General features: G+C 55.9%; 2 protein-coding genes across 21 annotated transcripts in view; both read right to left on the minus strand.

Annotated features, from left to right (window-relative positions):
* Positions 1–2002: 2002 nt before the first annotated feature.
* TPM2 (tropomyosin 2) lies at positions 2003–15461 on the minus strand. 13 transcript variants are annotated; one of them, XM_062514045.1, is made up of 9 exons: positions 15334–15461; positions 14362–14487; positions 8052–8185; positions 6918–7035; positions 6728–6798; positions 5903–5978; positions 5709–5771; positions 5301–5370; positions 2003–2300 (listed from the first exon to the last, which is right to left on the minus strand). In XM_062514045.1, the coding sequence occupies exons 1-9, from the start codon at positions 15445–15447 to the stop codon at positions 2218–2220; spliced, it is 855 nt and encodes a 284-aa protein (XP_062370029.1). In that variant the 5' UTR covers positions 15448–15461; the 3' UTR covers positions 2003–2217. The 13 variants fall into 13 exon arrangements, with proteins under 13 accessions (XP_062370029.1, XP_062370025.1, XP_062370035.1 ...); XM_062514041.1 differs by lacking the exon at positions 5903–5978 and adding an exon at positions 6423–6498; XM_062514047.1 differs by lacking the exon at positions 2003–2300 and adding an exon at positions 2313–3537.
* A 3341-nt stretch (positions 15462–18802) lies between these two features.
* TLN1 (talin 1) overlaps positions 18803–26491 on the minus strand; it is a 34628-nt gene continuing 26939 nt past the window's right edge. For 6 of the 8 annotated variants that reach the window (XM_062514034.1, XM_062514037.1, XM_062514035.1 and 3 more), the window contains exons 48-56: positions 25958–26329; positions 25746–25853; positions 22683–22788; positions 22417–22541; positions 21992–22117; positions 21796–21858; positions 21401–21583; positions 20608–20733; positions 18803–20018 (exon numbers count right to left, since the gene is read on the minus strand). In XM_062514034.1, coding sequence (XP_062370018.1) covers positions 19887–20018; positions 20608–20733; positions 21401–21583; positions 21796–21858; positions 21992–22117; positions 22417–22541; positions 22683–22788; positions 25746–25853; positions 25958–26329 — 1341 coding nt within the window. In that variant the 3' untranslated portion in view covers positions 18803–19886. The remainder of the gene's footprint in view (positions 20019–20607; positions 20734–21400; positions 21584–21795; positions 21859–21991; positions 22118–22416; positions 22542–22682; positions 22789–25745; positions 25854–25957; positions 26330–26491) is intronic. The other 2 variants (XM_062514040.1, XM_062514039.1) reach the window with 1 other exon arrangement.

A 26491-nucleotide genomic window follows, 5' to 3' on the forward strand; every position in this document is an offset into this window, starting at 1 on the left:
GTGGTCCTCCCAGTCCAGCATGTAGTTCAAGGGCATTGAACAGGAAGGATTCAGAGATAAAATGAAGCACTGGTGAGATGAGAAAATTGGAGCAGACAGCAGAGGTGAGAGGCTGCTGAAAGTTAATGTGCTGGTATATGAATGGGGTGGCAACAAAAAGCAGGGCTGAAAGCTCTCTGGGGAGATCGTCAGTCTGCCAGGCCAAAATAAACAAATCCAAAGGTTGAATTCCATGGGAGAGGTGGAGAGAGAGGAAGGGAGGAGGGCACAGACACTTCAGTTCCCACCATGAGTCTGTGGCACCTGTGGGGAGATATGCTCCCACGTCAGCAGTTCCACAGTGCCCCATGCTCCCAGAGCTTTCCTTGGTTTACCTGTTTCTCTGTGGGGTTGCAGGGGAAAGTACATGGGTGGAAGAATGGAGGAAATGCAAAGCTTTGCTGAACCATGACATGACAGAGTTCATGTGTTTTTCAGGCTGAGCATCACCTGGGAATAGCAGTCAGGATCTCATTGCCAAATCACAGGCAGTTCAAAGAAATAAAAAGTCCCTTGCAGTGAGGTGTAATCAGTTAAGTCAAGTGGACTGGTCCAAACCAGGAGGCAGCAGCAGCTAATGGGGAAAACTGGGTGTGAAAGGGCTCTTTGTCCCAACAGGAAGACGAAGGGCGCCCAGAGGCCTGGCACTGGGACGCACCCTGACTGGGGCACAGGGCAGGCTTGTTTGCATTGCAAGGTGCAGGCTTCCAGAGAAGAGGTGCTTTTACAGTCTGGTTCTTTTTGAAGGCAGACAACCCCTTGCCTGGAAGGTGCTTTGACCAAACAAGAGAATGGCTCAGCTGATGCACTGCAGAAGAGGAAGGCGGGCCCAAGGAGGAGCTCCAGCTCTTGCACAGGGACAGCTCAGGAGTCCAAGATACCAAGTACTGTCCTCCCCTCCAGCTCCTCCAGGCCCAGGGTGGGAGGCTGCAGCTTACAGCAGACGTGGCAGCCCTGGGAGGATGATCTGAAGCACAGGGAGACAAAAGCACTGGGAGCTTTTTTCCCTGTTGTAAAAGGCCTTAGAACCACGAAACAGAATTACTGGGCCACTGAGAGTGTGGGAGGCCAGCAGCACCTGGGCAGGAAAGAGATGCAATCTCAACACCATCCTTTCCTGACCTGAGAGGCTCAGCAAATAAAGGAAAGCAGATAACAAAAGCTATCCCTGGGTCTGGCTCAACAAGGGGTCAGCATGAATTGTGTTTCCTGGCAATTTGTGAATGTGCTTTTAGAGGGATATCCGCTGGGTAGTGTGGGACAGCAGGGCTTCATCAGCCCTCCACGGAGAGGCCCAAAGTGAAGGGCAGGACTAGATAATGGCTTTGGGCATCCCCAGGAAATCCAGCCCATTTTCATAACAGCAATGAGACACATCCGGCTGCTCTTCAATTTGTGTTGGAGAAAATACAGCAAGCCAGGAAGAAACTTCCTGAACATTTTGTCTTCTGCATTAATATTTGCTAGCTTCTACAGCTGTCCCTCAGGCAGGCATTCAGTCACTGGCAATAGAAATTGCAACTAGTACAAAAGGCGAGAAGCTAATCCCATACTTGGAGAAGACCCTGACAACTAATAATGTGTGTCATGCATAGTCATGTGTGTTTCCTTATTGTCATAAACATGAACCTTCCACGGAGACATCAAGGACCTTGAGGCTTCCCCAAGCTGCCAAACCAGTAGCATGCAGACTGTGGAAGGGGCCACACCAGTGACATGGTTTATCACTGTGTAGTTGAAGAGGATGGTGAGTTTGGACTGAGCTTGAGACTGGAGGTTTCCTCTGCATTCTAAGGAAGTGATGGAGATGAGGGAATACAGTCTAAACTGTGTGGTTACTGTTCTGAGCCCACTACAGCCACAGAGGTTCTGCAGACCCTCTATGCATGAACTGGGCAGGGAGACCCACACCTCCTCTCCCAGTGCCTGTACCCACCCAAAGGACCAAAGACAGCCATCCATTTTGTCAAACTGCTTTAATATTTGGACATAAAAACAGACAGAGCCATTTAGGCTGTGCACAAACAAGATCCCCTTGAGCAACAGTGCAAGGCTGCTGAGCTTCCCTTCTCAATGGAGGTGTGGATTTGGCCAAGATGCAGTTCAGCTGATGACGACATCCTGAGCATGCCAGTGGGGTGCATGTGTTGGGTAGGGAAAAGGGCTTGCAAGGGCAGCTCAGAGGTTGTTCAGCTCCAGTAAGGTCTGGTCCAGGACCTGGTGTATCCCCACATTCTCCTCTTTGGCACTGGCCAGGCTCTCTGTGAATACAAGGGACACCCAGCCACGCACACAGACACAACCCAAATGTACCCAGGTTCAGCAGGACCCACGCGCACCACACCAAACACAGGCACACACACACACATACAGATGGACATTTAAGTGCAGGAATAGCCTCCAGTCAAACAGGGCACCCTCTGTGGAGCATGGTCCACACAAGTAGCCCCATTTCTGGTGGGGTTAAGTCCAGCCACTCTGGGATCTGCCAAGGAAGCCAGCTAGTCAGGCTGGTCACTGGAGCAGGCAGTTAACACTCTTCAGCATTTCCATCTTTCCAGGGTGCCCCGTTGCCCATGGCTGAGCACTCTGCAGCACAGGTGCTGCAGATGAGTACAATTATTTGGCCAGACACTGGGGCATCACCACTGGCCAGCTGTGGGCATATGCACAAACCCTTGGCCAGCAGAAGCAGAGAACCAATGCCTGCTGCATAACCCAGCAGTGCTCCATGAAGAAAAAGAGTGAGAAAACAGCCCATTAATAGCCCAGGAGAGTGGGCAGAGGACAAGAGATAAGGAGCAGAGCTAACAAGGCTACAAGGATAAGCTCTGCCAGGCAGCCAGCTACCAAGACAGCCTCCCTCTGGTGTTCACTTCCAAATGTCATCCCCAGAGATGGGGATGGAACAAGACTGCTGTCCACCCAGCCCCATCTCCCAGTGTGCTCTGCTACCCTCTTGCCTGTCCCAACTTTGGGGCAGTGGGTGCTGCTGGATCCCCAGCTCCTTTCCCAGCCTTCCCAGCACCCTCCAAGGACCTCTTTCTGAGGGGATCCTCCCTGCACAGTTTGGGGTGACCAGAGTGAGGAGGAAGAAGCTGCCCAATGACTCCTGCAACAGGGGGAGGAAGGCAGCAATAAAAACCACTGCATCCCTCCCCAGCAGGAAGATGGCAGAGGACAGCCATCACTACATGGGCATCCCAGGACATCACAAAACCCTTCATATCTCTCCCACAAGAAACTGATCAGCTCCATAGGGGTTCCCTGTCCTGCCCAAGCAGGGTAGTTATCCCTATGAGGATAAGGCAAGGCTTCACACCCTGCCTCACCCTAGTGGGGAAGGGCTCCCAGCCTGGAGCCAGTCTGGCCAAAATGGGGCAGGGAGGCTGGGCCAGGGATAGGAGCTCTGGGCAGCTCAGTTGTTAAGTTCAGTAAGGATGACCCGCAGCTCATTAGTGAGAACTCGGTTTTTCTCGGCTTCCTGCTGAGAGCGCTCTAGAGAAAATGGAGACATCAAGGCAGCACAGAAAAGAGAGAGAAAAAAGTGAGTTAGTGAAAAGAGACAGCATTTCTGAAAGCCTTCACTGGAAACACCACAAACCCTGCACCCAGTGGTGGGATACAGCTGGACTGGCAGGAGGCAGCCAGTCTTGGTGCAGGGACACGACTGTAGGTCCATCAATTTGGAAACTGGGTTCTGGGACATGGTAGGGTAGTGAGGAAGGAGGAGATGGATCAGGACCAGTTTAGGGATCACTGCTGAAGGGTAGCACCAGACTCTTCACCAAGGGAAGGTAATGCAGGAGCAATGACAAGGCTGAGATTGCTGTTTGTAGGCAATGTCTGGGAGTGGAGACAGGGAATGGATAGGACCAGGTCTAATCCTGGCGTTTTACACCAAAGGACTGATGGAGAAGATGGCATGAGATGAGGAAAGCTCTGTACGAGTCAGAGGGTGACTGGGGTCAGCACAATGGCCCTGACCCTCTCAGCCTGGCAGCACGGGAGCCTCTTGGATCTCAGCCATGGTCAGCCTGGGGAGCCCATGGCTGTGAGCTGCCTGTAACCACCTCCTACCACACTGCTGACAGTAACCACATGAGACAGGCAGGAGATGAGGGACAGAGTGGCATGAAGAAAACAAAGGAGAAACCAATGTTATAATTTTATTGATATCAACTCATTAACCCAGAGGGACAGAACACAAAAGAAAAGTCATGAGATGCAAACTGAAGAGCAATGTGCAAAGGACAGCAGGGTGAGGGAGGAGTAGGGGTTGCCTGCCTGCCGGGGAACAAGGTGTCTGCACAGTTGGATCCAAGCCTCTATCCCCCAGGCCTGAGCTTTGGCAGTGGAGGTGCCGCTTCCCCAATGCAGGTCATCCCCATGCTGGGGCCAGCAAGCAGCACCGGGGGACTTTGCTGGAAGTATATGGGGAGGAAATGGCCCCCCAGCCCCGGAGCTGCAGGGTCCCCAGTGCTTCTGCTGCTGAGGAGCCAAGGAGGGAGCTGCTGGAACAAAGGGCTTCTGGGCACAGTCCTAATCCCCAGGGCAATGCTGTGGCATGGGCCTACAACTACACTGTCCAGTCAGTATGTGGGGCTGCTCTCCTGCCCTGAACAAACAGCTCTAAGCACCTACATCTTGTCTCCCCAAAGAGGGGTACAGCGGGAACACCCCAGGTCAGCTCCTGTCCCAAAGGAGCTGATGGACAGGCACAGGCTAGGTAGGACAGAGGAGGACAGAGAGGGTAGGGAGAGAGGTGGGATGGCCAGGCAGGCAAACAGCCGAGCTGGGAAAAGGAGACAGGCAGGGAGCAGGCGCAGTGCTGGTGCCCAGCATGGGGCTCAGAGGGAGGTGATGTCGTTAAGTGCATTGTCCAGCTCTTCGCTGATGGCTTTGTACTTCATCTTCTGTGCATACACTTCATCTGCAGGTGGTGGCAGGCAAGGAGCAGATGGTGGAATAGAGTGGAGGACACAAGGTGGAGAGAGAGAGTGGCTGTGAGCAGCAGGCTGAGGGCAGCAAGGGCATGCAGGCACAGGCAGCATGAATGTGACCCTATTCCCCACCCGAGGGCAGGGCCCAGACCCCAGAAGCTCTGTGCTCCCACAACAGATGCCGCAGCATCCAGCCTCTCCCCTCCCAGAACTCTTGCCCATCCCCTCCCTATGGCCAAGCACTGTCCAGCCCCACCAGGTGGTGTGTCCAGTGCTGCCCCAGAAAAGAGGGACATGGGGTTGGTGGGACCATTTTACCTTCTAGGTCATCAATGGTTTTCTCCAGCTTCGCCACAGACCTCTCTGCAAACTCAGCTCGGGTCTCAGCCTGTGAGAAGCAGAGTGAGGAAAGGGTGAGCTGCAGGACACAATGGGTGGTACAGGCTGTGCTGCACTTCAAATCTGCCCTATTTGCATCTCTGGTACCCTTCTCCAGAAGCCCTCCCATGGGAAAGGCAAGGGACAAGAAGTGACTAGGGCTCCATGGAGCCTCACACCCAAAACCAGAACAGACTAATGAAGGTCATCCCAGATGCAGGTACCTGCTACAATGCAGGGCTGCAATTTAGGAAATCATGAGAAGACATAGGCCTCATGGGGTCAAAACCCATTCAGAATGGCAAGCTCATTCCTGCACTGATTCAGTGGTGGCCCTACACCCCTTACCTCCTTCAGCTTTTCCCCTAGAAGCTTGATTTCCTCCTCATACTTATCCTCCTTGGTGGAATACTGCAGAGACAGAGACAAGCACCTGTGAGTCCCAAGGCATGCCTCCAGCTGTCCTTCACCCCAGCAGGAGACCACAGCATTCCCAAACTGCATGCACTCTTCCCAACCCCAGCAGCCTCACTGGGTCCTACCTTGTCAGCCTGGGCCTCCAGGGACTTCAAGTTGTTGGTGACAATTTTCAGCTCCTCCTCTAGGTCACCACATTTACTACATCCCAAGCAGGGCCGGCAGGAGGGGGGGAGTGGGGCGAGAGGGCAGGAGAGAGGCAGGAGCAGAAAGAACAGGCATGGGGAAGCAGGAAAGAAAGAGAGAAAACAATTTGAGAGAGGAGAAAAATCAGTGCAGGTGGACCAGGAGCAGAGCCACTGCGAGCAGGAGCTGCCGGGACACATCTGTTCATCCGTTGCTTGTGCTTCCTTGCCTGGATACCTCATGCATCACCACCAGCCAAGCTCTCGCTGGCCCCACCAAGAGAAGCAGGATGGAGGGATGGAGGAGCGTGCCCGGCCTGCACCTGCTGGAGGGGGAGGCAAGGGGAGGCCAGTGGTGGAGGCAGTGGTGCAGAAAGGAGATAGGTGGCTCGCATGGTTTGAGAGACAGCAACAGAGAGAGGGGGCTGCTGCAAATCGCCCCGCGCCCCTGCCCCAGTACCTCTTCCTCTGAGGCAATGAGGGATTTGAGAGACTGGTCCATGGTCCGCAGCTCTTCTTCCAATTGTCTCACTCGGCTGGAGTGAAAGATGGGCACCCCAGGATGGGGACAGCAGAAAACAGGGTCAAGGATGTGATGCCAGTGGGTTGGCACATCCCTAGCCCCATCCTGCAATCCCAAAGACCACCCCAATGACAGACCCTGCTGCTTTCAGGGATGGATATCCCCATCCCCAAGTCGGCCAGGGATTTGGGACAAGGGCTATGTGGGATCCCTGCATGCTGCCCACCAGAAGCCCTGCTCACCTCTCCGCCACCTCTGCCCTCTCCTCTGAGCGCTCCAGCTCTCCCTCAAGGACAACCAGCTTGCGGGCGACCTGTTCATGGCAGCAAGGGACCCATGTTAGCCCTGCGCTTGCCCCAACTGGACACAGTACTATGAAGAGATGGCTCTGGGTGCTGCCAGGGTGTCAGGACTGGGGAATGGGGCACACACCTCCTCATATTTGCGGTCAGCCTCCTCTGCTATGTGCTTTGCCTCCTTCAGCTGCATTTCCTGGAGTTCCATCTTCTCTTCATCTTTCATGGCCCTGTTTTCAATGACCTTCATGCCTCTGAGGAAAGACCATGCCAGGAGATGTTACTGCTGTGGGCCAAGGTGTCATCTGTACATCCTGCCTGCCCATCTGCACACCCTAACCATACCACTCTCTAGCTTCAGAGACATGGGACATTGCTCAGGGAGGATGGCACACAGTAGGATCACACCACCAGTACCCCAAAAATGCTTCTATGCAGAATTACAGTGGAGCTAGCCCCAGGGCTATGTTCCAGAATGAGGTGTGGCTATGGCGCCCCTCAGAGGCAGATCCTGAACCTATGTTTGGGGGGAAGAAGGTATGTAGTCCAAGATGAGCCAGCCACAATCTCCACAGCCTGACAGGCTGGCAGCCCTTAGAAAATGCTGGAAAACATCCTGTGTCAAAGCCTTTCTCATTCGGGGTGATGATCACAAACAGAGGATTACCAAACTCCCACACAAGAGACTCCTGCAGACTCTTCTCCTCCCACTCAGATGTTCCTCAAACTGATCTGTGCCAATGGAGGGAAGGTTCCTCATCTAACTGCCAGGAATACTGTGACATGTCTGGGCATTCCCATACAACCTGAGTTCCCTTGTCTGCACAGCTCCAGCTCACAGCTCTAGGAAACCTGTTTTCCATGAGGATGGGGCAACATACACCCTGTAGAACTCCTATTGAATGAGGCTGTCTTGCCCTTAAATCTGACCTTGGTTACCAGCACAGAGGTTGCTTCTTGGGCTGGTATTGTGTCTTTGAGCATAGAAAACTGCTCTGGGAAAAATACAAGCCGTGCTCATAGCTTCCTCTGGCTTTGCTTACAGTCTGCTGCTTTTATAAACACCAGATAAAAATTCTCAGGATTTTATTGTAAGAGTGTCTGTATCTGAGGGACGTCTTTGCATTGTGGCTTTGCTCTCTCCCTTTGAGTCTTCAGGAAAACCAACAGAAACCCCAATAAGGTCATCTCAGAGGGACCCCACTGCAAAACTATGGGGGCTATCTGCAATCTGACCTGATACCACTCCCACTGTCTCTTTCCATCCCACCTCTCGCTCTCATCAGCTGCCTTCTCAGCTTCCTCCAGCTTCTGCAGGGCAGTGGCCAGACGCTCCTGGGCACGATCCAGCTCCTCCTCTACCAGCTGGATACGGCGGTTGAGGGAAGCCACTTCAGCCTCAGCCTAGAGGAACAGAAATACCTCATTCACCCCATGTCAAATACAGATATTGGAAAAAGCATTTTCAATGATTACTCCTATTTACCATCCAGAATACCCATTGGCACTGTGCAACAAACCCATGTTCACTGGAATGGCATGCCTGACCATGCATTCCCTTTCCTCTCTATAGGGTTATCTCCATCCCTAGTGGTTGTTTGATGCTGGCTTCTCCCATCCTTGCAGTGCCAGCTTGGCATGTGCAGCCCCACCAAATCCTCACACCTCTGGTTCCTGCCCTGGAGGGGGACAGGGCACGTCCGCTGGGGCAGGGTGGCCATAGCAGCCATGCCGTCACAGGGATGGTATTTGGGGTTTGTAGAGCAGTGAGTAAAAGGGGAGGAATGCCCTGTGCGGCTTCACTCCCGAAAAGGAGATCGGAGCTGCTTGTGGATTTCCTGTTTACAGAGGCACTGGAGTGAGCCTAGAGCTTCTCCTGCAGGAGCCCCCAGGGCCCTGTGCAGCAGGGCAGCCTGAAGCCAAGCACAGAGCCCCCCCAGCTGATGTACAGCACAGTGCCGGGGGCAGTGGAGCGAGTCGCCCTCGGCAGGCTGGCGCCTGGCCAAGATGAGCCTGGCAGGACCAGAGCCCTCCCTTTCCCAGGCTCCCCACGCAAAGGGCTGGGAGCTGGGGCTAGCCAAAAGCAGTGGCCCTGGCCCTCTGCCAGCCAGTTGATGCCTCGCCTTGCACTCTTTCCATTTGGTAAAGGCCTCCTTCTCCATAGCCACAGTCAGGAAATGCTGCCTCAGCAAGTCTCACCCCTGCTTTCCACTGCTGCAAGGAAGACAAATCCCCGAATATCAAGGGATGGGTGGCAATAAGACCTCACCGTGGGGACCAGCTCCCTGCACCAGCCCAGGAGATAGAGGCTCCTGCTTATTCACAGGCTGCAGCAGGACTGGCTGGCTGAAATGCCTGGCCACATCCAGCCTCATGCTCTAGCACTGGGAATGCCCCAGGGATAGCCAGCCAAGCACGGGGACTATGGGAGCAGCAAGGGGCTGTCACCCTGGATGGCCCCACCGAGCACCCGCGCAATTCCCTGTGGAGAGTTGGCAGGGTGGAGCCGGCGCCTCTTAGAGGTGGCTGCCAGCCCCATAGCTGCCAGCCCCACAGGCGCCTCTGCCCCAGGATCACCCTTTCTACAGACACTCCAAGATCTTGTCCCTTGCCAAACCACCCAATGGGGAACTGGAGCTGGCGCCCACTGGGCAACACTCTTCCTGCAGCATCAACCTCACTGCATCCGTTGTGGGGTTTTTTTGGGTTTTTTGGTGTTTTTTTTTGTGGTTTTTTTTTTTTTTTTTTTGTTTGTTTGTTTGTTTTTTTTTTTTCCCAGGGAATCACCCCCAAAATGGGTCAGAGCTGCCCGAATGGACACTTGGGAACATGACCTCTCCCGGCAGCTCCCAGTGACCGGGGAACCCGATCTGAAGCTGCAGGAAGGGGCCATTTCCTCCACACACAGCCCGAGTGACAACAACCCGGGTACCGCACCCAGCTCTGCCGCTCCTGATATGGTGAGAATGTTGAATGAGTGGGCAATGGAAACAAAAAGAAAAAAAAAAGAAAACAGAAAGCTCCAACATCTAAAAAGACAAACCAGGAAAAAGCTGCAGCTTGGGCATGCCACCCCGGTGCCAAAATGGAAATTTTGGCCTGAGGCTGTGTGAAGGGGTGGCTCTTCCCCACGAAGGGACACAGCTAAAGCTCTGCGGCCCGAACGGCAGAGTCCACTGGAAGCCTGACAAGAGCTTGGGCGTGGGATTCTGAGCTGTGCACGCCAGCCTCCGAGGAAAGCGATCCTTTCCCAGGAGGCACCCGATCCCAAGGCAGGGCTGGCCGCCGCCCGCATTCAGCGCCCGGCCAGCCGGGAAGCCCTGGAGAGCCCCGCTGCACGCAGCATCTTCTCTCACCAGACCGACGGAGGAGGGAGCCGGCTGGCAGAGGCTGCTCGCAAGCAGGTACTGCCCCGAACTCCCTGCCCCGGGGCGCTTGCCAGATGGGTGGCAACTCCCCGCGGCTCCCCGGGGACCTACCGGCGCTCCTGCGCCCCGGGGCGGCCACCCCGGCTACTGGGGCTCCGGGGGACCGGGGCCGGCTCTCCGGAAGGGATGCCGGCAGCGAGGCCGGAGCCGGCGGGGCATCCCGAGGAGCTGCCGGGGTGCCCCCCGCCCTCCTCTTCCCATCCCAGCGGCCCTTACCCGCTCCCGGGCCTGCCGCTCGGCATCGGCCTCCCGCTGCAGGTGCTCAGCGCGCTCCTCCGCCTCGTCGGCCACCTGCTGCAGGCTTTGGATCTTCCTCTTGACGGCACTGATGGAGCTGGCGCTGGCCATGGCGGGGGCTGCCAGCGGGGAGGCCACACCACCGAGCCCTTTGTGGGATCCGCCCGGCTCGGGCAGGAAGCGCTCAGGCAGCGGCCGCTCCCGCCGCCCGCCCTGCCTCCATCCCTTCCTGCTCCTGCTCCTCCTCCTCCTCCTCCTCCTCCTGCTACTGCTGCCTGCGACCGACCTGCTCCGCCGCTCCCCCAGGCTAGGCGTGCGGTGCTCACCCACGGCAGGAGAGAGTTCCCACGACGGGAGGGATGCACAGTGCCCTTCATCCCAAACAGGACAGAGAGTGCGCCCGGTCAGGGTGCGTGGTCCTCCCCAGGCTTTGGTCACTCCCTGTACATCCCCGCCAAGGCAAGATGCCCAGTTGCTTCTAGGCAGGGCACACTGTCCCCCCACCCCGGGTCAGCACGCATGGTTCCAGGCAGATGCGTGGTCCCCACTGAAAGGGTACATGGTATCCCAGACAGGACACTCAGTGGCCCCAAGGCAGGGCACAGACTTCTTTCTCTTCGTGTCCCGGAGGCATGCTGCCCCCAGGCAGGGGTGCATAGTCACACTGAAATCCCCCAGAGCAATGGAGAGAACTCCAGGAAAACCGACGTTTCCAGCAGTCCAGAGAGTCTGTGAGTGCTGGAGCCTGTCCTGTGTGAACCCCCATGGGCACTGGAGCAGCGTACCCATTCGTGCTGCCTAAGTGCTGCCCTCCCCTGTGGCAGAGCTAAGGAGGGTTGTGAACTTTTTCCTTATGGAAGTCAGTAAGAGGCATGAGCAGAGCCTGTTCCTGGGCACCTTCTGGGGGTTCCTAGGCTGCAGCCAGGTGCCCAGCATCCATTGCATTCAGTCCCTTGGTATCTGCTCCCCAATGTGAGAACCTGTCCTGCAATCCCAAAGAAACTCATGGGGCCCATGGAGACCCTGGCACCTCCTGCCCTGGGGACTGTGCCCTATGGGAGAGGTCAAACTTCCAGTTCCTGCCTCTCCATCCTGGCTGGGGCACATGTCTTGATCCATCAGAAGCTGGAGCTGCTGGCACTCAATCCTCCCTTAAGATGTACTGACAGCTCCCTGGCTCCACTTCACACCTGCCTCCAGGAATGCCATTTCCCAGGCTGACCTCAGCTCCAGGGGCAGGGGTCCTGGGGGTGACTCAGCCACACTGCTATCTGCACCCTGCAGATCCATGTCCCCTTGCCAAGAGGCAGAGGAAGAGGCGGTACTGTGGGTCTCCTGGGAGCACACAGCCTTGGGCTTGGCCTTGGGCCCAGCTGGTACTGCCCCTTCCCAGTCTGAAGCCTGGATGACAGTAGGGCACAAACCAGGACATGGGGACCCAGAGCAGAAACAAGGGTTCCTGACAGCAGTGGGGCAGGGATAAGTCAGCTGCAGGCAGAAGGGGGACGGGCTGGGGGCAGCCACCCTGATCCCCCAATAGCTAGGCTAGCTGCCTCCTGCTGTGGCCCCACCCCGAGATGCAGTCACTTCCCAGCAGAGTCCAGTTCCCTCCCACCAGCTCAGGGAATCACCAAATAAGAGCAAAGTCTTGGCTGGGGAAAGCAGCTGGGGCGGGAACACTAATGAAGCTTTTGGGATCATGGCCTGGGAGTGGCACACTTTCCCTAAGGCCCCTCCGGGGTGGCTGGGGACAAGCCAATGCTGGGGATATGGGGAGATGGAGAAGGCTGTTCTGGCCTAAGCCTGCTGTCCCCGCTGCACTGTTTCCAGCAGCCCTTGCCCATTCTGAGCTGGGCACCATGGGCTGCCCCTCTTGGGGACAAGAGGTTCTAGGACCATGGTGGGCTTGCGGAGCTGCTGGGAAGCTCTGTGGAGTTGCCTGATCAATAGTCAGGCATTCCCTGCTCTATGCACTATCTGATGCCTCCCCAAGTGCCTGGGGCAAAGTATTTGCATTGTTTAGTGCAGTCCCCATGGCCTTCATGCCCATCATCCAGTGCCACCAGCAGGGCATGGCCATACCGAGGTGGGTGTTTATTCTTTTAAGTCATTGGCATTTTTGCAAGAGCAGGAGGCTGCCTGGATCACTGGTATGAGCCTGAGCCATCTGAGGAATTGGGACACTCTGTGCTCACAGGCACCCACTGTCCTGGCAGCCAGGGAGGACACAGGAGTGCCTGGGGGTGTTCTCTGGGGATCCACCCAACTCTTCCTCTCCTGGAAGCAGGAGCTGTGCTGCACCTTGCAGCAGGGAGGAGGTGACAGCAGCACTGACACTTAGAGCTGTCAGCACATTCAGGTCCCTGGTGTGAAGGGGTGACTCCAGAGCCCCACACATGGTGCAGCCTGTCCAGGCTTTGCGATGGACCTGGGAGGGCTGTGCTGGTGATGGAACCTTATCTGTGTTGCTGCCAGCCTCCAGCCTGACATTGCTCCTTCACCAGGCTCTTGCTCCATCCATTCCCTAGTGGCTCTCTTCTGGTGTATCTCCTAGTATGGGACTTTCCATGCTGAAGCCCACAGATTTGCCAAGCTGCTGTGGACCAAGAGCAGGGAAACACCATCTCTGCCCAGGATGGCATCACACAACCCACGGCAGCAGCAAACTACTCCACATGTCACAGCTGACATTTGCCCAGTACCACTGTTTGCCCCTTCCTCTGAGCCTTGCACTGTGAATTTCATATCCACAATCAGCCATGCTGAGTTTGCCCTGTTTCATACCAGCACAGAACCAATTAGATCAGTGTGAACCCCACTGCACACAGCAGCCACCTTGCCCAGCTTGACATGCCTGCCCCTTGCCAGGTTGAATGTGCCCTTCCAGAGGATTCTCAATGGTTTAAAGGAGAGTTATCTGTAGGATCAGCAAAGAGGTCTGAGGAAACCCCTGGCTGCTGCCCAGGGGCTCTGGGCTGCCACAGGAGTGGTGTTGTCATTGCTCGTCCTTGTCCGCTCACCCCTGTCCTTGGCGGCGGCCTCAGAGATTTGACGCATCTCCCCCATTTAGCTCCGTAAACCAGTTGGGATTGAATTTTTTGTTCTCAATCCTGAAAAGCCTAGCCATGCCCTGCTGGCTGTGCTCCAGACAGCTCTCCTTTAGCTTCTCCTCCAGTTTCCAGGGTAGGTTTTCATCAAAGAGGGGCTGGCTATCAAAAGGAGGATTTATTTATAGCGTGTCAAATACCCTGTGTGGCACCACAGGTCGTTATACCCCATTCCCAAGCGGCTGGTGGCCGCACACAGCTGTTCCACCCTTCATCCTGGCCAGGCACAAGCCAATTTCAACACCTTCCTAACATCTCCCCAGAGGGATCCATTTCCCAGGAGAAACATCAGTCATGGCACTAAATAAAACTCTTCCTGGCCTTGCCTTTCTCAGGGTACAAAGTAGCACACTAGACCCCAAATCCACCCAAATCCCTTTCCACACACTCCAAGCATTCTTCCTTGCAACCAGCACTCAGAAGCTAACCACAGCAAGAGGTTTTTCTGTTTCTTTGCTGTGCCACACTTTAGCAAGCACCAAAGTTTTTCCTAGGAGCATTAAGGAGGTGCATGCCTGGAGACTTGTGACACATCTTGGGACACTTGTCCCTGTAAGCTTTGGGGAGCCAGGCTGTAGGCTACCCACAAAGCTCAAGACAGGACCAGCAAGGAACACTGCCCACCACAGCTGGCCTGGCCCCCTCATCCCATACAGGACCCATCAACCCAGTACAGTGTCAACATCGAAGGAATGGGATCATGACAGTCTTCCCCTCGGACGCTTTCCATATAAGGGCCCCCTCTTCCATTAGCCCCCCCGAGGTCCACAGCGTGTGCAGGGGAGGAGCTGCTGGCATGCCTACTTACATCTGTAGCTTTCTTCTCTGCCTGCTCCAGCTTCTCCTGGGCCTCCTTGACAGATTCTGAGTACTTCTCCACCTCATCCTCAGTGCCCTTCAGCTTCTTCTGCAGGCCCTGCTGTTCTTCCTCCAGCTGGGGAAAGGACAAAGGATGGGGGTCAGGGGTGTCAGGAAGGCTGGAAGTGGATCTGTCCTCCCATTCTCCTGGGGACACCCAGCCTGTGGGGAGCACAGCAGGAAAACATGGACATGTCCTCTGACAACTTTGGGTCTACAGGTCCTTGGGGAGCTCTTGGTGTAGAGCAGCCCCCAGGATCCATATCATCCCTGAGCCTGGTCGAGGTAAGGGAGTGGTGGTCTCTTTCCCTGTACTGGGGGCTGAAGAGCTCCTGACTTGGGGGTACAGCTCTGGGGGGACACCAATCTCTGTTCCCATCTGAGTACTGAGTGGCTGAGTACACAGCCCCCAAGGTTCTCCCTGGCAAAGGGATAGGGAGGTGGAACTGGGGTGTCCCACTGAGATAAGACATATTTGGGGGTACCAGCATAAAGGGGTCAAGGAAAAGAGACTGAAGTGTTGGTTTCTGGGGACAGATTCGCATGGGGTGATGTCCCTGGGGACACAGTCCTAGAGAGGTAAGGTCTCAAGGGCTGTCAATCTCTACAGCTGGCATCCACAAGCAGGACACCCAGTGGGGCAAGGTCCTTGTGCCAGGACATGCTTGGGGCAGGGGACTCCAGGCTGAACAGTGTGGGGAGATCGGTATGGGGATTGTGTGATCCTAGAGAGTGAAGTGTTCCCAGGCTGAACGACCAGTGGGATGGAATATCTAGGGCTGGGCACCCAGTGGGACAGGGTTTCCAGGACTAGATACCCCTAGGGTGGAGGGTCCCCAGGCTGGACTCCCAGCAGAACAGGGTCCTAGGGCTGGACACCCTTAGAGTAGAGGTAATGCCGGGGAAGCCCGTGGCCACCCACCTGCTTGCAGCGATCCTCTGCCTGCTTCTTGTCAGCCTCTGCTTGCTCGGCGCGGTCGATGGCATTCTCCTTGTCCAATTTCAGCATCTGCATCTTCTTCTTGATGGCCTCCATGGTGGCGGGGTGTCGGCGGCGAGGCGCGGGGCGGCAGAGGGACGCGGAGCACCGGGAGCAGCGGGAGCACCGGGAGCGGAGGGAGCACCGGCACTGCGTTCCCCGCCCCGCCGAGCAGCCTAAAAACTGGGGAGGGGCCGTGCCGGGCGGGGGCTGCCCCGGTACCTCCCCCGCCTCCCGCCAGCACCTTTTAGGGACTGGCTCGCCACCGGCCCTCGCACCGAACGGGACGGGGGGAGCGGCCCCCCGGCGGGCATCGCGGCAGCCCGGGGGCCCGGCACCCACCGGGGCACAGGGCGAGGGACAGCCCGGGTCACTGCGCTAGGGACAGTCCGGTGGTACTGGGCAAGGGACGCCCCGGGATGCTGCGCTGTGGGTATCCTGGTGGCACTGGGTGATGTACACGCCGGGGCAACTCGCGGGTGATACCCCTGTGATACTGGATGAGGGACACTCCGTAGCACTGTGCTAGGGGTACCCCCGTGGCACCGGGCAAGGCACATCCTGGGGCACTGAGGACGGGTACCCTGGTGGCAGTAGCTCAAATTAGAGCTGTCCTCATGCTAGTGCCCTAGGTACACCACATTCCCTGCCACAGCACCCTGGGGCCTGAGGGACCCTGCTTGCTGGCACTGGCTTGGGGACACCTCAAGGGCTGGCATGACACTTGGGAACACCAATTGGCTGGCACTGAAGTGTAGGGGACACACTCAGGCTGTAATTGCACTGAGTGATACGTTTGGCTGGCATTGCCCACATGAGGAAAATCCCCCAGGAGAGAAGTAAGCAGAGACCCTGACTTTCCCATCCAGCTGCTGGTGGGGCAGGAGGGCCAGAGCTCTGTGCAGGCTCCTTGGCACCCACCTTCCTTCTGTCTTGCACCTTGGGTGCCACTCTCCCTGGCACCCACAAGGACACCTGGCACATGCACAGCCCATAGCATGGCATTTTAGAGTGACACAGGGTGTACAGGCAGCTCACAGCCCCTCTTTATCTTTCTGCTCTAAATAAACTGTATTCCACAGGCAAAAAAATGCAAACCCTTCAAATCCCAGCTCCTCCAAAAATAACCTGTACTTTAATAACGATCATAAATGCTTCTGGCACATTCCCAGCTGCAGGGTGGGCTGTGGGTCAGGGGTGGGGGCTGGAAGGAGCTGGTGGAGGGGCCATGGGAGCTATGTGGCATGTGAGGAAGGCTGGGATGGGATGGGGACAGGAGGGGTGCACAGGCTCCCCTAGCCCATTGCCCCTGGGCTGCAGCCAGCCCTTGCTTGATGTAACTTCTTGGCCACTAGTGCTCCAAGAAGAGAGGAACAAAAAATGTTGTTAGCTGGAAAAAGTGTCTTTTAGGATGGTGTCAGGAGAAAGTGTCAGGCCTGGATAGTGGAGGGCACAGGAAGGGTGGAAACAGTCAAGGACCAGGAGGCTGCTGGCTCCATGGAGAAAGCAGAAGGGCCACTGCTGGACTCTGGAGAGCAGCTATTAGTACTGATGAATTAGGCACATATTTGGAAAAGGAGAGTCTGTAACTGCCAGCGTGTGGCTTCTGAGGGGAGGAGGAAGATTCATCTCCCGTCATTCCTGGGAGAGAATAATTGTTTTCCTGCGAGATGTTTCAGCCTGGAACAACTTCATGGGCTTAAGCAACTTCATGTGCTCTGTGCATGGGGCACTGATGATGATGAGAATGGTGCAAGCAGCGAAGAAATTGCCCTGGAGCAGGGCCAGCCCTCAGACATGCCCCCAAAGGATGCTGTTGTCTCTCTCTGCCCCCTCCTCCTCCCCCCCCACTTTGCTCCAGGCCGTGTCTAGCCACGTCTGATGGACACCGCTGGAATCATGGGGGAGCCAAGGTCAATGACTCTGCCCTTAAGTTGCCCCATGACTGGGCTTGTCCTGGGCTAAGGTCTCCAAGGATGGCAGTCCCCTCCATATTTAATACTAAGGTCAGACCTTAGTCCCAAGGAAAGGCTTATCCTGACAACTAATGGGACCTTTCCAGGTGCAGTCTGTGCTGCATCTTATCACCCCATCCCTGGGCTTCTCCATAAGTTGGGACATGGTTTGCCCACTAATCTCCAACTAAACTGAATTTGGATCCCGGCAGAGGCCTGGCACCTTATCACTGTGTCATCCCAGCTTCAAATCTCTGTATGTGCTTTCCTGAACCTGCCTGCCAAAATAACCCTTTGATCAGTATGTGAGATTGAGGCGCAATGGTTAATCACACCCCCATGTTTCTCCCCTGGTGTTTATCCCACTACCCCTTGTTTCTACCCAAGCTGGAGGACACAGCAGTGGATATGCTTACAGCCCTGTGCAGGGGGTGCTGGAGCTCCCTTGTCCCCAGGATGCCAAGATGAGGCCAGAGCTGCTGCCACACTGTGCCCACTCACTGTCCTTGCTGGAAACTCTGAAGGGTCCCACGTCCAAGCCGGTACCTGGGTGAGAGCCTGGTGCTGGGTCAGGCCAGTGCAGATTGTCAGGGGACAGCTGGGAGGACTGGGATGCCTGTGAGAGCCACAAATCCACCCTGGAGCCTGGCCAAGGATAAGTGTCTTAGGAAAAACAGCCCCTCCACAGCCCCAGGGACGTGACCACAAGGGGATGGTGGTTTCTGTTCAGGATACTGCAGGATGCCGCCCTTGCCACTGATGATGTTGTAGCTCACACTACCAGGAACAGTCCCAGAGGAAAAGAGCATGTGCCAACCCGCCCATGCCCCTTGTTGCACCCCACAATGTCCCTGTTGCACCCCGCATCACCTCTGCCTGCCCTGCCACTACTTAGGCCCCCCAAATCCCTGCTGAGTGACAGGGTGGGAACAGGTGGGGACATGCTGGGGCAGCTGCTGCCCGCACAGGTTGGCTCTGGGGGACTATTTCGGGGCGTGAGATCAACGCTGGCAGCCGGGAAGGCTCCAGCCACATTCCCAGACCCACACCACACCAGACTGCTGCTGGTGCCACCAGTGACTATGGGGTGGGAGGTTCCCCCACCTGCACCCCTACTGCACCCTACCCAGGAGTATATTTGGCTGGTAGGAGGAATGGGGCCAGGAGCTGAGCTTCATGCACAAATACCCCCCTGCCTTCCCTGAAGCCCAAATCCCCCAGAAACAAAATCCCCGAGATCCCCTCCTGCAGTGGTGGCCCCCCGGCAGCACCTGCGAGGCCAGCACATGGTTGGCAGCGGGGGTCCAGCCTGCCGGGTGCCTGGGGCTGGACGTGCCTCAAATACTTTCCATGCTGTATAAGCACCCGTGGTACACTCCCCCCTCCCTTTGCTGCGAGGGAAGACGCCCAGGCCCCCCTGCCCTCCCCGTCTCCTGGAGAGGCCTGTTGATACCCAGTTGGCAAGAAAGCAAGAAAACCAGATTTTATTCATGAATGCGTCCTTCTGAGGAGACACTGGCATCCCCCACCCCACTCCAGAGGCTTGGAGGGGAGCTGGTTTCCTTCAATCTTTAATATGGGATGCTTAAAGTATCAAAATGGTGAGAGAAGCCTCAGCAAGTGCAAAGGGGAAGGGACAGGGGTCCTGGAGCCAAGGAGGGGTGGGATGCTGGGCTACGGGACCCTGGCGAAAGCTGGGTGTTAGTGGGAAGAGCATAAGCTGGCAGGGAAATAAATGAACTTTGAAAGCGGCAGGCTCAATACTAGAGAAATGGAAAAGTTACAAAAATACTGCAGATCTTGGAAAACAATGCAGGCACTTTGGAAGAAAGGAGGAAGGCAGAGCTGGCTGGGGCCGCAGTCGGGGGGAAGCCCTGCAGGAAGGCAAAAAACAGCTCTGGGGGTGAACTCATCATATCATCCCCCATCCTGAGTGGAGGCACTGTGGCTTTCCCAGAGGGGTTTGGGCTGAAGAAAATACTCATGGGGTGGACTCAGGGCCTTACAGGGTAGCTGTAGAGGAAGATTCAGCCAGCAATAAGGCATTGGAGGTGAAAGGCAGCTCCATGCGAGAACTCAGCGAGAGGTGGCTGCTCCCTACACACCATCGCATAGGAAAGGGCAAGCCACCCGCCTGTCCCCATCCCGCATGGAGGAGAGAGAAAAAAGGGGCACAAGAGTGAAGGAAGAAGGCACAAGTAAATATCCCCTTGCAGTGGAGAGCTCTGTGGGCCCGCACCCCGGGGCTGGCGGGTGAGCCCTGAGCCGGTGCAGTCCCGGCTCCCACCCCAACCGAGTCCCTCCGAGCGCTCTGATTGTGCCTTGGGTGTGCATGGGAAGGTGGGCTGGGCAGCAAAGCGGAGTTGCTTGTGCGGCACCGGCTTGGAGCGGGCAGCTGAGTCAGTCCCGTTGCTCTGGGTGCGGGCAGAGCTCTGGTCTAGCCCAGACAGCCCCTCGCTTGTGGAGGGTCATCTTAAATAGGAGCAGGCAGTGGGCAGGTGAGCAGGCAGCAGTCTGTGCAGTGAGCAGAGGGCGTGAGGCTCAGTTCTGCTCCTCGTCCCGCAGCTCCGACGGCAGGAACTTGTACTGCTGCTGCCGGATCATCGCCAGCTTCTTCCGCGCCTCCTCCAGCTCCCGCTCCTTGCGCAGCATCTCCTCCTGGGCGGCGATAATCTGGCAGGAGAGAGCCCCGGGGTCACAACTCCCTCCCACAGGGATGGCCAGAGCCTCTGCCACAGCAATGTCAAACCCCAGAGCCAGCTTCTTTGGCTGATGCTTCCCTCCCATCACAGCCACTGCCTCATTGGCATGAGGGCTGTTTGTCCCTGGGGTGGGAGCATGGTACTCTGGACATAAAGCAGAAAAGTACAGCTTCTGGGCTCAACCCCACGTACTATGTAGAGGGTCTCAGCTGCAGGGAGCCACCACTGTGGCACCCCACACTAGGTAGATCTTGCCCTCTATCCACGGCGCTACTTTTTCCACGTGTCACAGATGCTGGGATACTGTGGGCTCTGCACCAAGAAGCCAGGGCTTTACACTCCTGGGAGCATGCACCCACTGCTACTTGCGGCAGGATAAGGTGATGCCCCATTTTTATATGGTGCTCAGTGGGATGGGTGAACCCACAGCATTTTGGTGAGGCTCTCTCAAGACATGACCTGTGCTGGTGGATGGTAGGACATGCTTCTGAGACTGGCAACACAGGTTTTGGTGGCACCTAGAGCTGCTCCTGCCCTGTTGGAGCAGTGTTACTCCTCACCTGTGCAATTCCTCCGACCATCTTCTCTTTCACCACCACCGTTTCATCATGGTCCTGGAAGGCAGCTGCCTTCTGCGCTGCCTTCACTAGATTGTCTGATGCCCTCTTCACAGCATTTCCAGCAGCCTGCAGCAGGGAGGAGAGTGTCAGTGTGAGGCACACCCCCAGGGTACGATTGCTGCCCAGGGGCGTGAAGGAACTCCTACCCCAGCCTGGGCAGCAGGCAGGACAGGCAGCCAGGAGCGCTGGGAGCTGCAGGCAGGGATTTCTTTACATGGCTCGCTGCCTTGTCACCCGCTCATTACCATTTCAGGCGCTTCTACTCCAGCCAGGCTCTGGCTCCTCTCTGAGCAGCAGGGCAGGGACTGGGAGGCAGCCCTGCTGCCTCTCCCCAGCCCTTGGCCCTAGTGCCAAGACCCCATGTTAACCCCCCCAACACATGGGCATTACCCTCCTGTGTGCCACAGCCTCTGAGGATTAACGGTGCTACAGAACATGTCCCCCCACATTAACCTCTTGAATGCCAGAGAGGAAGCACACCCATTTCAGTTATTCCTGTGCCAGGTCATTGTTCCTGAATGCCTACTGCCAGGCTGAGCATCCCAGCATCACTCACATGCCTGGCACACAGCTAGCACTGAAATCCAAGCAACCTGGAGCCTGTGTTCCAACGAACTTCCCACTGATGGCATACAGGCAGGGAGCATGAGCTCTGGAGAGCATCCATGTACCCTCACCACTCTCCCAGCTACCCTTCAAACAGCAGGGGCTGAAGAGGCAGCCTAGGACTCACCTGGAGCCGCTTCATGGCCTCTGAGTCATGGTCAGCCTTCACCTTGCAGGCCACCAGGAGCTGGGCTGTGGAAGCAGCTACTTGCTTGGCAGAGGAGATGAGCTTCTCCTCACTGGCATGGCCCTGCACCGCGGCATTGGCAGCTTCGCACAGGTTGTTGGTGGCAGCAGCCACCATGCGTGCCTGTGGCAAGAGAGGCTGTCAGGGGAGGTACAGGAGCCCTGATTGGCTCCAAGGAGGTTGTGGGGCATGGGATGGAAAGAAGCAGCTTTCACAGCACGTGGGAGAAGGAGGAACACTGAGGACAAGCAGAAGGACTGAGCATCCTCATGTTTGCAGCAGGAGTCAAGAGGAAAGTTTCCCCTTCCACCCCTCAGCATGACCTTGATACTCACGGCTGAAATGAGACCCTGGGACCACTGTCCATCATCCACTGCATTGGCTGGGATGGCACCCACCTAAGAAGAAAGAGTGGAGAGGTAAGGGTCATCACCCTGCACACCTCTTGTCACAGGCATGAGGGTTACAAGCAGCCCCAGAAGAAGGGAGAACCCTTCTCTGCATTTTCTTCTTCCACTCTTATGGCCTTACTTTTCCTTGGGCCACTAATTCCCGCTGGGCTGCCGAGGCTGCCTTCACCAGGGCACTCGTGGCTGCAGCAATGGATTTGGCAGCTTCCAGGATCTGCTCCTCAAAGTTCAGGCTCTCATCTGCTTGCTGTAGGAAAAAGCAGGGTAAGTTCCAAGCAGGAGTGCTGGGACAAATGCAGCAGAACAGAAAGATGGTTGCAGGGAGTTGAGCAGAAACATATAAAACTGGATTAAGGGCTGTGGGGCGCAGCAGGGCATGGGCTACCTGAGAAAGTCCATCTGGGGATGTGGGAGGTAGCAGGAACACAGGAAAAGGGACCAGCTGTCAGATGGGGCTTCAAACCTGGCTAAAGCACAGGCAGGAGAGCCCCAGCCCATCCCAAGCTGATGGCCAGACAAAGGCCAGACAAGGCTCAGCACTGCTACCTTGGGCTTGGCTCTTGGTTTCAGCTGCTCCAGCTTCTTGGCTGCAGCCTCAATGGCAGCTGCTGCCCCCAGCAGCTCATTCTCAGCGATGACAGTAGGGTCTTCTGGGTCAACCCACTCTGTCCCTAGGAACACCGGGATGACAGGCAGGTTACACCTGCATGCAGCCTCATTTCTGAGTTTCCCTGCCTCCTCTAGCAGCTGCTGAGCCCTCCACCCTAATCCGAGCCCTTGGTGCTGCCCCTCTGAGCAGGATCCTTCCTTACCTTTCATGGCCTCAGCTGCCTGGATAAGCTCGGTGACAGAGCTGGCCACGCGCTTGGAGTAGCCTGCCAGCTGCTGCTTCAGCTCATGGGTTGGTTTCTGCAGGATCTGGGGGCAGGAGCAGATATAAGCACCTGGAAAAGTGGGACTTCATAGGTCTGTTTGGGGTGCGCTCCCTAGGGAAGTAGAGTGGGATCCTCCAGCCCCCTCCCACGTGTGTACACATCAGGCACTGTCTGAGATGCTTTCTCAAGTTACTCTGGCTGTTCTCTTTGTGCCCCAGGATAGGATGAGCTTCCCCAGGGCCCTCTTGCATCCACAGCTTCTGGGACATCGTACATACACAAGACCTTCAGCACAAGCTTTTCTGCACTCAGCAGCTACCCATGCCAAGATTTCTCCCCTGCAAATAATTTCAAACTCCAGAAGCGTATCCACTTTGCTGTCCCCATTTTGGAGGTTTGTTTGCAAACACAAGCTGGGCAAAGGGGCGTATCCTGGATTGACATCCCAGCCGAGGAGGGCTGACTGGACCCATCAGGATAAGCTGGCAGGCAGTGCCCTAAGGGTCCTCCCCTGGGCTGGAGGGACACATGCACACACCACAGCACACGTGTGCACGCACACGGGGTGTGTATGCACAAGCAGAGCTCACTGCTGCCCCAATATCCACCACACAGGCAGCAGCTGCCCATCAGCTAGAGCAGGGGTGAGTACACAAACACAAACACATGGACCCCAGGGTCCCTGTGGACACACGCAAGTCCCACCCCAGCACTGGGCTGGGCACACAGACACGCCATGAGCATGGCTCATGCTGAGGTTAGAGACCAGCAGGCACCCCAGTGTTGCCTTACTCACCGGCTGACAGAGAGGAGAGAGAAGAGAGAAAAGAAAGCAGTGAACGCCCCAGCCAGTAGGGGAGATAGGGAAGGGTAGGGGAAGGTGGGTGCTTCTTGGTGAGGAGTGAATGGCAGCCAAGAGGAGAAATGGGAACAAAGGGTCAGAGATCCTGTGTGGGGAGCTGTGCCACCATCATTAGCTCTTACTTCAGCCTTGCAGGGCTGGGCAAGACAGGGCACCTGGATGAGGGTCACATAGCCAGAGGAGCCACCTACACACAGGGTAGTCATGGATCCACTCTCCTCCTCACACCCTTTACACCTTACTTCTCCCGACCCTGAATTGCATCACTGAAGTTTTGAGCCACAGAATTTCTCTGCTTTCGGAGGGAGAGACCTATTGTTACCAAATACCAAGTCCCCATGGAAGTTCAAATTCCTACCCCTCCCCAGTGAAATATGCAGGCTTTCCCATTCCTCTGCCGGGAGCCATGTTTTCCAGCCCGAGACAAATAACTCTTATTCTTGAACCCTAACCATACTTGTTCATGCTCTACAGAAGGCACTGGTTCCCCTGGGGACACAGTGTACAGCAATGACCTTGCTGCTGCTGGGGAATGTGGCAGCAGCCCATCTGCCATCTGCTATCTCCCCTCCCATTCCCCTAGATCCTTCCTGCTTGTGTTTTCCCAGAAACCTGCTGTCCTCTGATAAACAGGACCTGTGAGCTTCACTCCTGCCTTCACAGACCAGAGTGCTGTGGAGACTGAGGTGAATCATGGCTTTTTCCCAGTCTTGTGTTGCGCTATCCCAGCAGAGTCACCAGAGCAGTTCAGAGTACTCAAGCTGATGGCACACAGTGATGGCTGGTTTGCCCTCATGAGCACATCTAGCCTAAATGCCTTATTATTCAGCCCGAAGTCTGCTCTGACAAAGTGTTTAAAACTGCTAAATGATCTCTGTCTGGAGCTGAAGGCACCCCAGAGTTTACAAGCTTACTAAGAGGCACCTCCAGTGAACATTTTAAGGGATGTTCCAATGAATGATAGTCAAAACATTGCACAGCAGCAGGATGGTAACACCCAAAATACAGGGGAATGGCTTGTTCCGGCAAGTAGGCTGACCTCGGGCACTGTCACACTAAGTCATTAGCCTAATCATCTGTTAACAACAGGTCAGCCAGAGAATGTCTACTCAGCACTCCAGCCTTGGCTGCCATGATTCATGTGTGCCTGAAGCATCTTCCAGGCAGATATTTGATCTATAAGCAGAAGATGGAAAACTCACTGCTTCCCTTGGAACTGTACCCCAGTGGTTACCTTCCTTGAATAAAACTATCCTTTGACTTCTCTACTCAGCTTCAATTTCTAGCCATTGATTCCTGCCCACCTACCCCTGCTGCTGCCAGCGCTGGTTACCCTCTAGGCCTTCTGCCTAAGGGGGCTTTTCGTGCAGGAAACCACAGCCTGGGCTCCACCATTTTGTAGCTGGTGATCCCAGACAAAAGACTCTCACTAACCAGCTTAGTGCAATCTTGACACAGGGCTGAGTCACTGTCAGTCTTTGCCCTGAACTCAGTTTGAGAGATCTCACAGCACTATAGGTTGAGTATGCACATCCCCACAGTGTCCTTGACTCCACTTCTGTGGTCTTGCAAAGAATGCAAACTGTTGGAAGGCCTTCACTGATCTTTTCTACCATGCTAGAGGCTTAATTTACTTCTTGTAAACTAATGTTGCAGCTAAAGTCCTTGGGAGGACTCAGTCAGAGGTAGACTGGATCAAAAGAATGCAGTGGGCACTTGCAGTCATCATCTTTGCTATGACAGGCACAGTCCATCTCCTACACATAGTGCTGTGGGCATGACAAGCTTTGTTTTCCCACTGCCTGAGCTTTATTATTCCTACCAGTTTTACTGGAAGCTGTATTTTTACAAGATTATGCTACCATGTTATTGACTTTCAGCCTCCATCTGTTTGCAGCCAGGTAATCTGCATCTGTTGCTAGCAAAATACGTTTCTTAGAGCCTGCTGAGCTCTCTGACATCTGCTTTCATGTCAGGGGAATGGGCACATGCTGTGCCAGCACAGGCAGCGAAAGGGGCTGTGCAAAGGCCTCAGTGTGAAGAGCTGAAGAGCCCAGAGGACCCTGGGGATCGGGGACCACCCAGGCAATCCATGGTCAGCCTCTGCCCACCCTGGGAACTGGGGTGGGGACACTCACCACCAGCACGTGCTCCAGCAGCTCCAGGTAGCCATCAGCACACTCTTTGCCGAAGCGCAGCGCCCGCTGCCGCACATCCCCGCTCACCTCTGGGTGGTAGGCTGCTTCCTGCAAGCCGGATACAGAGAAACCCCGATTCACATCCAGCACCATCCCTGCCTCCACCCACAAATCCGTGCTAGAGATCCACACCCACTGCCCGCCTGCCCCACCTTGCAGGAGCGCAGCATGTCTGCAATGGCCCGGCGGCTCAGATTGGCCGTGGCAATGACATCCTCCTGCCGGCAAGAGTTGCCAGCTGCCACCGCTTTGGCTGTGGCCATCGTGATGCCTTTTGTCATGCGGATGAAGTCCTCCGGGGTGGAAACCTTGGCGGGAGGCACCGGGGAGGAGAAGACCTGCGAGGGGAGAGGCAGCAATGAGCACGGGGCAGCAGGCAAGCAGTGCGGCACTGCGGCCGTACTCACCGCCAGCTCCTGGCGAATGTGCTCAATCGTGGCCTCCAGTGCCCGTGTCCCCTTCGTGGCCTCGTCTTCAACAGCCTTCACTGTCTTCAGCAAGGAAGTGACATTTGTCACCATCACCTATGGAAGGAGAAAGAGGGCCAGGTGAATCCTCACACAAGCTCTGACCTGTTGTCAGCACCTGTCCTTCCCTTGTGGATTGGTCCAAAACTGCCCCACCCTCATATTCCACTCACACTGCCTCAATTGCTCCTCTGCAAGCTGTATTCCACCTTTTATGTG

This window comes from Cinclus cinclus, chromosome Z, assembly GCF_963662255.1.
Source record: "Cinclus cinclus chromosome Z, bCinCin1.1, whole genome shotgun sequence".
Taxonomy (NCBI): domain Eukaryota; kingdom Metazoa; phylum Chordata; class Aves; order Passeriformes; family Cinclidae; genus Cinclus; species Cinclus cinclus.

Coding starts and splice junctions, on each gene's coding strand:
- TPM2 (XM_062514045.1), bottom strand. CDS start 15,447: ATGGAGGCCATCAAGAAGAAGATGCAGATGCTGAAATTGGACAAGGAG. Junction 5,979..6,727: donor AGGGCAGAGGTGGCGGAGAG/GTGAGCAGGGCT, acceptor CTTGGGATGTAG/TAAATGTGGTGACCTAGAGG. Junction 5,371..5,708: donor TAGGGGAAAAGCTGAAGGAG/GTAAGGGGTGTA, acceptor TGCTTCTCACAG/GCTGAGACCCGAGCTGAGTT.